The sequence below is a fragment of the Scylla paramamosain genome, chromosome 10 (genome assembly GCF_035594125.1).
Source record: "Scylla paramamosain isolate STU-SP2022 chromosome 10, ASM3559412v1, whole genome shotgun sequence".
Classification (NCBI taxonomy): domain Eukaryota; kingdom Metazoa; phylum Arthropoda; class Malacostraca; order Decapoda; family Portunidae; genus Scylla; species Scylla paramamosain.
The window spans coordinates 20,771,932-20,785,224 of NC_087160.1; the positions used below are offsets into that span (position 1 = coordinate 20,771,932).

Here is a 13,293-nt window from a genome sequence, read left to right on the forward strand (position 1 = left end):
CTTCCGTCTAGCCATTCTTCCCTTCACCCTGCCCCTCCCCTCCCCCACGCCTCCCCTCACCCCTTCCCTCCCTGTGTCTCTTCCTCTCTCTCTTTCCCTCCTCACCGCCTCCTTCCGTCTAGCCATTCTTCCCCTCAACCCGCCCCTCCCCTCCCCCACGCCTCTCACCTCCCCTCGTGTCCACCTTTAACTTTCCATCCTTCAGTTTCCTTTTTCTTTCCTCCCTTTCTTCTCGTCTCCTCCCTGTAATTACCACTAAAGCCTTGAAGCCTTCACCCTTTGAACGTTTTCTTCAGCACGTACACAAAAAATTTCCTCCACACTTAATCCGTTCCGCCAAGAAAATCCTGACGACACTTTGGCGTCACATGCTCGATTACTGTTCCTCGCAAAATCCTGTACAGTTTTCACCTCATCCTTCGCTTTCATTTTCAATTTATTTATTATATTTTCCTTGATTCTCTTGCTCGGGGTGAAATATTTCTATACCGTGTTGTGAGTTTAACGAAATTGCTAATACCCTATTGCCTAATTTCATACCTCCGTCCCTCCCTCCCACTCCCCGCCTCGCCGAGGAGGGACCCCACGCAGATCGAATCAGTGCCAAGGAAGTCACAGAAGTGCCACTACACGCGCCACTCTCAACGCCGCGCGGACCGGCGACTCACGGCCCCAGGAGGCGCTGCGCAAAGCCATTACGAACACTCGCCGTCTAAAACAATAGCAATCTGAACCTTAAAACTGGGATACATTTTTTATTCCATCCCTTTCCTTCAGATGCTTGCCAGCACTGAGTCAGCGCGCTGAGCCCACAGGAGCCGCTGCGCGAAGCCATTACGAACACCTGCTACCTAAAACAATAGCTATCTGAATTTTAAAACTAGGATACACCTCTCCCTCCCTTAAGATGCTTGCTGCCTCTCCACCGCTGAGTCTCGGCATGCTGAGGCCATAGCGGACTCTGCGCGAAGCCATTATGAACACCGCCTCTAAAACAATAGCAATCTGAGCCTTGAAACTAGGATACAACTCTCACTTCAGCCCTTAAGATGCTTGCTGTCTCCCCGCCGCTGAGTCTCGGCGCGCTGAGGCCAAACCCACTGGAGCGAAGCTGGCGGGGACATCACATGATTTCGCCATCTTGATACAGCATAAAAAGAGAGTTGCGCTGCCCGTGTCGCTTGTTTTAAGTAGAGGTGTGTCCCCATTCCGCGGCCCCCATTCCCCCGTCAATCCCCGTCAGTCATCGGCCGCCTCGCCTCGCCACGCCATGCCACTCCACGCCACACCTATCCAGCCCGCAGTGACGCCCCAAGCAAGCCCCTCGTAACCGTGCACCTCCTCCCGCATACCAGACACGCCCTTAGGGAACCCTTAGCCTCCTATCAATCAATCAGCACAACAGAATTCCTCCTCAAATCATCAGCACTCATTCCTAGCCATTCATCAGTCTCTCACAAATAGCAACACTGACAATAGCAAATTCAACCGTGGCAGTAGCAGTACTATCCCTCCTTTCCAATCAGCTTCATTATTAGCCCTTGGTGGCGGCGGCGCGGGCCGAGGGGGGGAGGGGCTGTATATATAGCACCTGTCGGGCAAAGACCATCGCGCGCTGAGGGGGGTCGCGTGGGACTCTGAAAATATAGTGTCCTGACGTCAGAGAGAGAGAGAGAGAGAGAGAGAGAGAGAGAGAGAGAGAGAGAGAGAGAGAGAAAGGGGGACGAAACACCTCCATTTGCTTTCCTGGTATTTTGGTCTCCTGACGTCCTGAGGGCGAGAGTCTGACGTAGATGAGGGTTTTGAGGAGACGTGCACACACACACACACACACACACACACACACAAACCCCTCTCTCTCTCTCTCTCTCTCTCTCTCTCTCTCTCTCTCTCTCTCTCTCTCTCTCTCTCTCTCTCTCTCTCTCTCTTTGTGTGTGTCCGTGCGTACCTGCGTGCGTACCTGCGTACGTGCGTGCGTGCGTGCGTGCGCGCGTGCTCGTGTGTGTGTGTGTGTGTGTGTGTGTGTGTGTGTATGCCTATCTAGTTTACGCGGTTGCATCACTCAAGGAAAATACAGACTGCACGGAACAAAGGGGACAAGAGCAGGCAATTCAACGATCAAGTCATTCTCTCTCTCATTTTCTTCTAATATCGCTACATGCAGCACGTCCCTAAGAGTGCACGTGGTGGGAATCGGAAGCCAGCCTGTGGACATCTGTAGGCCGTGGCGGCGGAGGAGGCGGCGGAGGTGAAGTCGCCTAAAATGTGCGGTGCGCCATGCCTAGACGCACGAGTGAGTTCCAGGTGCACATGGGAGGTACTACGGGGGAAAATTCATTAACTGCACGAACACCTGTACTGCGCACGAGTTCCCCTTTGACGCATGAGGGGTGTGCGCTGCATGACTGCCTGACTAACTGACTGAGTGACTGACTGACTGGCTGACTGCTGAGAGATGCTGACAAGAAGAGGAACAGGTGATGTAGGCGGATGCACTGCAAAGATGGTGATATGAATGGATGTTTCTCTCGGTGTAGCCTCAGTGCAATTATTTATCCATTATCTTTTAATACTCCATCTGCTTCGCCATCAATGGACACGCCCACGTCTCCAATAAGTACTCTTTCTTCATCGCCTCCACTTGCACTGAATACTGTTTTTTTTTCAGCCTCATTGAGTACTCTCGCTCCATCTCCCATTGCATTCTCTTCTTTCATCCTTCCCCTCCTCCTCCTCCTCACCTCCTTCTCGTCCACCTTCAATGAACACTCCGCTTCCACCCTCGCTGCATCAGCAAGCGCCTTCCCCACCACCTCGGAGCCACTGATGCATCACGGCCGCCTCAGGACACCTCGCTTTGTACAATCCGACCCGCCAAAGCATACACGCTTGACATGCATAATCATATTTTCACACACACACACACACACACACACACACACACACACACACACCGGCACCACACTTCATTGCAGGTCTGCGTTTGAGGTCGTGGTTCAAGGTGGGGCGGGGCGGCGAGGAGCAAGGCGGGGCGGGGCGGGGCGCTGCGGGGCGGGGTGGAGAGGGGCACTGCAGGTCACGCGGGGAGGTGAGTCGTATGTGAGAAAGCTTTCTTGGGGTGGGGCGGGGCGGGGCTGAGTTATGAGGGCTACGGTTTTGCGAAGCAGCGGGGGACAAGTATTACGAGCCACGGGGCACGTCAGGGCTGGTTGATGAGTGCCTTGGGTCGAGCGGCGGAGCGGGGCGGGGTGACCGAAGCAGAGAATGAGGGACCCAGATAGGAGGGGAATCAGCCTGCACGGAGCACGACAGGGCACAGGAGGGAATGGAAGGAGACAGAGAGGGCTGTCGGGGCGTGGCGGGTTGGTGTGGTGGTCACGGGGCAGGACGGGGCGGGGCGGGGCGGCGGGACGGAATGGCAGACAGGCTGGGTCGGGCCCGAAGGCTCCTGGACATTCCGACACACCGCCTTTATACGAGCCTCCCGCTGACCGCTCCCGCTGCTGCTGCCGCTACTGTTACTCTTCTCGTTGCTACTGTTCTGCTACTGTGGACGCCACTGCTCTACTATTTCTGGCGGTGTTTTGTGGCTATTCCTTCATCTCGCCTCCACCGCAGTCTTATCCTGGCTATCATTTCTGTTTTTTATTCCCGCCGTGGTTCGTAATTGATGCATATTTCGCAGCATTACTGCACTGGGTAATGACGGTGCGTCCCTGCTGCCCTGCTCCGGCTGGTAACACTGTCATTATTGCGAGCGCTGCATGTTATGTATCTCTTTTTGCTGTCATTTTGCAATAGCCGCTGGTGATGCCGCTCTCTCTCTTGCTAATTTCATTTACCGAGGTTACTAACATAATCAGCATCTATCTTAAAGCAAAGCTGCCATGCTGCTGCTACTGTGCCGGAGTTGGTTCAGGGCGCTACAATAATTCACTGCTGCTACACGGCCGTTTTAGTTAATTATGTTGTTACTCTAATTCTGCTGGTGATCTAATGTTGCGTTTGGCCTAATGTCGATCTAATGTCTTTCTGGTCAGGGTGTTAATGTTGGCTTAAGCAAGATACTTTATACGGCACTGATTTTGAGACTACTGTTGTAGATTGTAATCATGCGCGTGGGCAGTGTGGGTGGGAGCAAGCGGGCGTGTGGCTCGGGTGGGTACGGGCATGAGTGGGTTGGCTGGGCGTGGGTCCGTGGGCGTAAGGTGACCCGCGGTGTGGTCCCAGCTCAGATTTCGGGCGTGGGAACGAAGGGCGTGAGTCACCACCTGCACCCGCCCCCTCCCTCCTGACCTCCAGTGTGTGTGTGTGTGTGTGTGTGTGTGTGTGTGTCGACCCCCTCAGACTCGAATTGCACACTGTTCTGCGCATAAATCTTTGCTCACATTTTCGTGTCACAATCATTCATGCACACTGCTTTCCCCTCCCAGTGTCCAGTAGAGGGTGTTTCTTTCCCCAAGGCATGTTCTGCTGATCACACCAGATTATGAAACAGCCTTTTCCTGATAGATTATGCATCAGGCCAGTCCTGTGGGGAACCCGTCCTGCAGTGCCTCAAGGAGACGTGCACGTGTTTGCTTCTCCTCGCTCACGTACCCGATGAAAACATTCAATTTACACATGTAATTGCAATAATTCTATCACTTGTCTTCTTAACACGCACATGTTCAATCAAGTATATTCCTGCTTATATTTTAACCATATCGCACATCTTGACAGCACGTGTTTTTTTCTCTATTTTTTTATTTACTTTTTTTCTTTTTTTTCCTGGAGGGGAATCCCTGAAATGTAAGACTCTTGGTGACGAAAGATTTGCTCGTCACTTGATGACGATGTGTTCCCAGCAGATGATACAGCTATCCCATTACTCCGCATGAAAAGAACTATCCACTGTGGCTATTTTTCATCTATCTATCAATCTCTATCTACCTATTTACCTAGCGCACACACACACACACACACACACACACACACACACACAGCTGGGTCATACCCTCGCAGGTACACACAACAAAAAGCTTGCACACTTTGATATGCAAAAGCAATAAGTTGTAGCAATGGGTCGACCTGAACCAACAAACAAAAAAGCAGCAAATCATCTGACCCGCCCCTCCGGGTCCCGACGATCGGCAACACGCCACAGCCCGACCACCGGATTCCCAGCTGGTCCTCCCTCGTGGCGTACCGAACTACCCACCGCGGCCAGCCAGCCAACCAGCCAGCCGCCCGCCGCCTCCCCCCCGCCAGGCCCGCCACCCCGCCTCTTATCTCCGCGTGGAACTGCAGCGTAATGAAATAGTGTAGTTCAATAGAGGTGAAATATAGCACACACTTCCCCTTATTTGAGTCTGGTAATAGGCAGTGTCTCCTGATATATAAAGGGAGGGGGTGGAGAGGAGTACTGGCAGGGGAGGAAAGGGAGGAATGAAGGAGACTTTATAGCAAGGGATGGGAGGAACGTAGTACAGAGGTCATTTTATGTTCATAAATATTTCTTGTTAACTTCCCGCTTTCCTTCCTTCGCCCGTTGCCTCGTTGCCTCTCTTCCCTCCCTGCCTCTCATCTTCCCTAACCCACGTGCAAGTTCTCCTCTCATCCTTCCTCCTTATGTCCCTCTCTCCCTCTTCCCCGAACCCACTCTCCTCCCCAACAAAGGTCTGGGTGGGTGGAAGGAATCAACTTGAGCCCACTCTGTATTCACTCCCGCTCAGCAACCCTCAGCCCGCCGCCCTCATCCATCCCTCACAAACCGTCCACTACCCACCTAATTATCTGTCCATCTATCTGCCGACTGTCTGTCCTAACAAAACGCCTGTATCAGCTGATTTAGATGGCTGGGGGACACGCCCGCGCCCTGCCCTCATTGCCGCCCACCGCTGCCCTGCCTATGGACTATAATGTATCAGGATTCGTGTCATGGAAAACTGCAGTGATTTTACTCAGCAAGATCATTACTCACCAAATACACACGATGCAAGTCAATATTGTTTTGTGTTACATGAAATACCAATGGCAGTCATCAGTTATCAACATTTTTCTCGCAACACACTGATAATACAGTCATGCCACTGCCATGAAAATCCACTTGAGTATTTTTCCTTCTCTCCTACTACACTCTCTCTTTTCCCTCCCTCCCTCATCTCCTTCCACCCTCCTCGCTCTCGTTGGCCCCCCCTAAAGAGAGGTCAGGTTACAGCCGTGTGTACACCCTTCCCTCCCTCCCTCCATCCATCCATCCCTCTCCGCCCTACCCCGTCCTCGGCAACTTGCTTCATGTTATAAGCCATAGTCGTTATACCAGACACCACAAGGTGTATGACGGGAATGTGTGTGTGTGTGTGTGTGTGTGTGTGTGTGTGTGTGTGTGTGTGTGTGTCAAGTGGTAATGATAAAGACATGAGTAGTATCATGATTGAGTGCTTGAAGGAATGATGGTGTGAATGAGGGAATGCAAAATTACGGTACTAAGGGAGTGTGAGGGTGTGAGGGCGTGGGAGTCAGGGCGTGTGAGGGCGCCGTACAGAAACTGGGCCATAAAAAGCTTGTCTTCCCATCGGTGTATTATTTCCCCGGGTGGTCGGGCCTCCCGGGCAGGCGGGGCCTCCAGGGGCGTGAGAAGCCGCTACCCAGGGGGCGGCGCTCCCAGGAACCCACCCTTCTCAACACAGGGTGACACCAGACCCGCACCCTGCCCCACCCGGCCAAGGATGCCCTCGCTGCCTCCTCGCAGTGGCCCCCCAGCGGCCTCCCGTGGGGCCGGGAGCGGTCATTACAAGGCATGGTGGGGGGTAACGTGTCTCCGTGATCTAAATCAACAACTTTTACAGAAACCTGGCCAGTGAGCGAGCCGCTGCCGGCCGTGGTGGCCGAGCCGTCACACGCCGCGGTGGTCAAGCCGTCACAGTCAGACCGGGGCGGCCTGGCCGGACCAGACTCAGCCTGCCGGGGGGGGGGGGGGGGGTCCTCTCAGTAGACACAAAAAATATTATCCCTGGGAGGCAATTTTTGTTGCGTGGCGGAGGTTCCCGAGACTAGTAGCCACTGTCGGCCTCACCTGGCGGGCTGGCAGGCCGTCCCGGGCCCGGCGCCCCGCCCCTCGGCCGCGCTGGTTGGTGCACGGCGGCAGCGGGCGGAGCTCAGGGCTCACAGACCAGTCGGAAGGAAGCAAAGGTTTGGCCAGCCGGTCTGGAGATACGAGGCCATGGGTGCTGACGAGGGGGCGGGGGTGCGGGGGATGCGGGAGTGCAGGTGTGGTGTCGCCCAGAGTGAGGGGCCGTGGGTGGAGGGTGCGCGGCGGGGGGCGGGGACCTGACCAGGCCGCGGCTGGCCGGCAGTCCCGCAGCAGCGGCCACACACGCCGCACCTCCTCCCCGCACCGCAGCTCGCCACCAGGTGCGTTGCCCGCCTCGCCCCTCCGTCACACGTGCACGTTCCCCGGGACCACCACACCCTCTGTGCCTGCCTCCTTGCTGGCCTCTCTAAAATCACGTCTCCGAATTTTCAGATTCCGCCTGGCGCCCCGAGAAGCCAAACACCCGCTGAGGGAACGGTGGCTAACACATAACTGGAGGAGGTGCTGTGAGACTTCACCTAGAAACACAGTGAACCCCATCTGGACTACAACGGCAGCAGGAACAGTGCGAACACTCCAGAAACACTAAACTTGGATGCAAACTGTGATCACCACTGGAAAAGTGTGAGCGCCGCCAGAACGCGTCACCTAACTCAAGGAACAGATTGCCGATACTCACCTCGACCTTGCAGGAACTCGGAAGTGTTAAGAGTCACAGGTGCATCTCACTAGGTGGCTCCGCGCTGCCTCACGCCACTCCCGGTGTTACAGGCCCACTCACACCTGCAGAAAGAAACAGTATATCAGTCGTGGTGAAATTGGTGAATCATTAAGACAATTATTGATCAATGTTAACGATATATTCGGAAAAATTCAACGAGAACGCCCCGAACACCTCACGGCTGACACGGGCAGCCCCCCGCAGGTCCGCCATGTAACAGCTCGGGGTCTGTCCCCGTGCACTCCTCCATCCCCGCCTCGCCACGCCACCGCAGCCACCATAGAACACCTAACGACTTTGGGAGAGAGGCGGGAAGATAGACTTGCGAGGGCTGACCACCGGCAGGAGCCAGACGGAGGATCGCCCCGAGGAGCCGCCCCTCCCCACCGAGTCATGACCCCGGACTGTCCCATGTCCCCTGGTGAACAGGACTCCCCGGACCTGATATGCAAGTAAGTTGACCTGTGGGTACCTGAGACCTTCTCAAGTCTGATGTAAGGTATACCTCTAGGACCTGTAATTCTGCTCCGTAAGGGGGGGAGAGGGAGGAAAGGAGCTGTCGCCCTACCTGGCCAAGGATTCGTAGGTTATGTCGGAGGAACCTAAGGGTACCTGTCTACCTGGAGGTTCACACACCTGTAATCTTCCAAGCATCTAATGTAGTTTTATGGCATTTCATCTTACCTGCGAGAATTTTGAATTAGCTAGACATGTCCAGGGTACGTAATGGACCCGCGAGGGATGCGCCAGACACCTGCCACTCCAGTCTAGGCAGACCACCTGATTACACCTGCCTGTGCCACATTCCGGAAACGCTGGTTCAGCCTGAGAGCCCCGACCACGCGACGGCGCTCTCCTCGGTGGGTGGCTGCGGCTCATCAATGTTAACCTCTCGTTAGATTAATAGATCCACGTTCAGATAGCGATCTTGATACCGCGTGTGAATTACAATTAACAGACGGATTGTTATCATGTCTCATTAGCTTGAAGTACAGAGCGTCTCCTGCCATAAGGTGAGGCAATGTTGGCATGGAGGTGGTGGTGGTGGTGGTAGTCTGAAGTAATGGAATCTGTATAGCGTCCGTGACAGTTACACTCATTGCACTTCAGCTAGTAGGCGTGTTGTTGTCAGGAGTAACAAAGTGGTGGCGCTAACACTTCACAGTTAGTGTCAAGTTTAGGAGAAGCTTCCATTAGGCCTCTGATTGTAATAGGATAGTCGTGGTGGCTATGAGTGACAATTAATGGTATTCATGACAGTGAATGAGGTGATAAAGAACAGACTCCCATGGTGATATAAAATTAGTGTCTCATAACCACTAGGCAGCAGAGGCGACCTTTCGTCACTTAACAACGTCAGCAAAGTGCTGGCAGGACTAATGGCCAGTGTAGCAAGATGTGGCGGGCGAGAAGTGGCAGCGGGTATTAATGGGCAAGGGAATAGGGTAGAGAATGAAGGTGCCAGACATAAAACAAGTACGGGCGTGTGCCAGTTATGCCGGTGATGGCAGTGACAGTACAGAGGTGTTAGAAGATTATTAATGCATATATAAAGCAAAGGTAACACTAGGTAGGTAACAGTAACGTTACTAGCTAGCAGAGTGTTACCGTTATTAGCAGAATATCAGATTATTAGATCATGCTTTAAAAAAAATGTAGGTGCATGTTAATGATAATAAAATTTATGGGGATATTTTATTTTTTTATGTATGTAACAAAATGATACGAAAACAAAATATATAACTACCTTACTATGTTGCTTATGTGAACTATTAGCAATAGCTGTAAATTTAATGCTAGTGATAATATTGACACACTTTCTTGCGACTAATATAGAGAGTGCTAATCTTGGCAGCATTAAAGAAATACCAGTAAATCACATATCATTCCAAAATAAAATGTTAGAACAAAAGATAACTGCGAATAGCCTCAGAACACTGCATACTGGGACATGATTGGTGCTTAGGTGTTGGTTTTCATAATTAACCTAAGCAATGGCGGTCATTAACTGAATGGGATACGTGACGTGATTGATAGATTACAGTGAAGTGTGATCCTGTGGCCCCGTGCTTAGGTTCTCGAGTGATGGCGCAAGTGTAGACCCATCCAGACTGATGAGCTGCTATACTCCAAACTCCCATTAGGCGTCAGCGTTTTCTTGTTACAATCAGGTCAGTGGAGAGGTCCCCTGTCCCTAAAGAAGATTGCAGCCTCTCGACTCTAGTCAGTTTAGATTACTGACTTTTTTTTTCTCATTTTCAAATCCATGTTTTCTTTTTTTTTTTTTCCGGATACCTTCACAGTGATCAGACTGAAAACGTTCTCTCTTGATTGATAACAATTTCCCTATATGTTTGCTCTCAAGGTGAAGGTATCAGCATCACACACCTTGAATATTTCCCCTTACTCTGCCCTCCTATCAATTACACGATGACAGAGATAGTATTTATATGGAGGCTTTTTCAAGCTAGGTACAAAATTCTTTAGCATAATTTTGTATGCACTGTAGCAGTCTCAAAAGCAGACCTACATATAATCTTTGCTCTTCCTTTGATTACCTTAAGCACAGGAGAGACAAATGAGGCCGCTGTATTAAAGGAACAATTGGTTTCTAGGCCATATATTCCACTGGGCCTTCCATCAGCCCTCGAATCTCCCGCCTTGCCAACCACGAGTGTGTGTGTGCGTGCACGTCATACTTGCGACAGACCCCACGTGACGCTCAGCTGTGCCCGCCAGGCTCTTTCCTGCCGCGGCGAGGCTGATCCCATGACATTCTAGTACCGGCGATAAAGCTGCTTCCTGTTCTGGCCGCCTTGTGCGAGAGAAAAGAAGAAAGGTTCACAAAATGTCTGAGCCAAGCCTGCATTCCTATTGAAGTTATGTATCCGGGTGAGGTCATTAAAGATCGCTGTTCTTAGGGCATCGTAAAGTACACTAAACATCACTGTAGCGAAGAGAAGCGATCAGCAAGAGCATACCGAACGTCCCTCGCCGCACGTCCAAAGTCAGCTCCTGTACCGGCCGTGCCTCCAGGCCCCGAACTGACGTATTTGGTCACGTTTATTACTCCAAAATTCCTGAGCCAAAAGTAAGAGTTGAATCACCTGTGGTGCCGAGTAGCCGGGGCCCTGCGGCGCTCTTCACACAGAGATCAGAGGTGCGCGAGTGGGGACGGGGAAAGGAGGATCAGAGGAGAGTAAATGTGGACACGGCTTCTCAACAGTACAGATCATGACTAGCAATCCAACACACACACACACACACACACACACACACACACACATACAAAACAATAACAAACAAGCGTATCCCTTCACGTCCATCAGAGGGTACAGTACATCGGTTAGCAAGGGCGGGAATGTACACAACAGGGCGGAACAGACGGCGAGCCTTCCAGCCCCACACGCCACCTGCCTGCATGCCTGCCTGCCAGCCTACCCAGCCCCACCACGCCCACACCTGCCTCCCCTCTCACTGCCTCTGCCCAGCCTTATCTCCTTCCCCTCACCGCTCCGTCACTCAAATTTATATATCTCTCTCTTTACCTTCACCATCCGTATATACGTGTACATACACATAAAAGTATAAATCGCTATAGGATGCTGTTATGCTGTTTCTGTGTGTGTGTGTGTGTGTGTGTGTGTGTGTGTGTGTAAAAAGATACTGACGTGAATGGCAAAGCGTATGGCGTAAATGTGTCAATGTGTGCGTGTCTGTGTGTGTGTGTGTGTGTGTGTGTGTGTGTGTGTGTGAATGTATGAAATAGGATACCTGCTCCCCCACATACACTGACGAACTCACGCGAACACACACACACACACACACACACACACACACACACACACTAAAACGCAGCTGGGGGCCGGGAGGAGTGTTGGGTGTAAGAGAGAGAGAGAGAGAGAGAGAGAGAGCGCAGTAAACAATCCTGAGTTCGGCAGGAGGGGCACCAGACATCGCTGTGGGTATAGTTCAAGGGCGCAAGTCCCGTCAGCACCGCGAGAACCCGAGAAGCAAAGCTGCTCAACACTTAGCAAACTAGATCGTGATACAGAGGCGGGAGCTCAGACGAAATTAATTAGAGCGAACTATATTCTCTAGCATTATAACCTTCAAATGTATACAGTTTAGTGTCTTTAGGGTCAATTTCTCCGTTGTAAAGCTGGGAAGAAGGTAAAGGGTCAATTTCTCCGTTGCTCTGTTCTTTGTCATATATGCCTGTTGTCCATTCCTCTCCACACCTACAAGTCAGCGTGCCGTACTAGAGGCTTGCAGTGTTAGGGGCGGGGCGGGCTGAGCGCTGCGGGGCGGGGTAGGGTGCACCACTGCCGAGCCGGGCGGGGCGGCAAGACAAGGCAGGCACGGCCACTGCAGCCAACCTGGTCATTTGAGGAAATCCAACAAGTTAGAGCGGTCTGATCCACCAAGCAGCCCTCCTCCTCCTCCTCCTCCTCCTCCTCCTCCTCCAAACCAACACTTCCTTCCCTTACATTCTTCTCTTCTACTTCTCTCTTCTCTTCTACTCAAACTGTGCCTGACTTTATACCCTCTCCGTAGTAACTTCCTGCCTAACCTTTTTTTTTTTTAATTTATCTGCGCCTTTCGTCCTACTTCGTTTATCTGCTTTCTCCTGTCCTTTCCGTATCACCTTTGCTTTTCTCTTATCTCCTGTCTTTACATTCACCTTGTTTTTAATATATTTTTCTCTCCTCTATCAGTGTCAATCTTTTCCTTCTTTTTTTTTTCCTCCCCATGTTATCTTTCTTTTCTTCCCTTCTCTCCTATCCATGTCCACCTTCCTCTCTCTCTCTCTTTCTTTCTCTCTCTCTCTCTCTCTCTCTCTCTCTCTCTCTCTCTCTTACGTATGTCCACCTTCATCTACTTCCCTCTTCCTCCTACACATGTCCACCTGCCTCCCCCTCCCTCGTGCCTTGCTAACCAGGTCCTCCTCCACAGATGGGTCGGGTGCGGACTGAGTTTCGAGACGCTGGACGATTTGGTGGCGCACCTAACGGCGGCGCACGTCACCTCCCAGCATGGTGCGTTCTTCTGCTTCTGGCACGGCTGCTCCCGGACCAAGGGCTTCAATGCCAGGTGAGTCCTCCTTCCGGCACCTCCCCCTGATCCCCAGCCACCTATCCCCCCACCACCTTCCTCCAAGCTCCGTACTCTCGCCTCGATGGAAGTCCTGAACGAATCAATCACGTAGACTCATGACCTTGAAATCTCAACCCCAAAGTTAAATGGACCCATAAAACGAGGCTCCAGACCCTGTGATGGCCGAAGGGAGGTATCTCACTCCTTCCCTCTCTTTAACAAATGGTTTGAAAAGAGGGCTATGCGTAGGCTTAACTAATGGCCATAAAATTCACCACTTTCACTCCAAGAAACCTCACCGTATGTGTTCAAAACATTCAAAATATCTTTGTAGTGAGAACCATAATCATTACAAAAAAATGTCCCAAAACTGCCAGTCATAAGGTACAGGATGTTCACT

The 13,293-nt window shown here is 52.0% G+C and overlaps 1 protein-coding gene and 1 long non-coding RNA gene across 12 annotated transcripts in view; one reads left to right on the forward strand and one right to left on the reverse strand.

Moving 5' to 3' along the window:
- The window catches only part of LOC135104328 (uncharacterized), a 237,173-nt gene that overhangs the window by 51,340 nt on the left and 172,540 nt on the right, over positions 1-13,293 (reverse strand). For all 9 annotated transcript variants that reach the window (XR_010270400.1, XR_010270395.1, XR_010270401.1 and 6 more), the window contains one exon: positions 7,755-7,858. This is a non-coding gene — a long non-coding RNA (uncharacterized LOC135104328). The remainder of the gene's footprint in view (positions 1-7,754; positions 7,859-13,293) is intronic.
- Positions 1-13,293, forward strand: part of LOC135104327 (zinc finger protein GLIS2-like) — a 32,747-nt gene that overhangs the window by 12,167 nt on the left and 7,287 nt on the right. The window contains exons 1-3 of one of the 3 annotated variants that reach the window (XM_064011601.1): positions 6,453-7,173; positions 7,508-8,248; positions 12,753-12,890. In XM_064011601.1, the coding sequence (XP_063867671.1) occupies positions 8,190-8,248; positions 12,753-12,890 (197 nt within the window). In that variant the 5' untranslated portion in view covers positions 6,453-7,173; positions 7,508-8,189. The other 2 variants (XM_064011599.1, XM_064011600.1) reach the window with 2 other exon arrangements.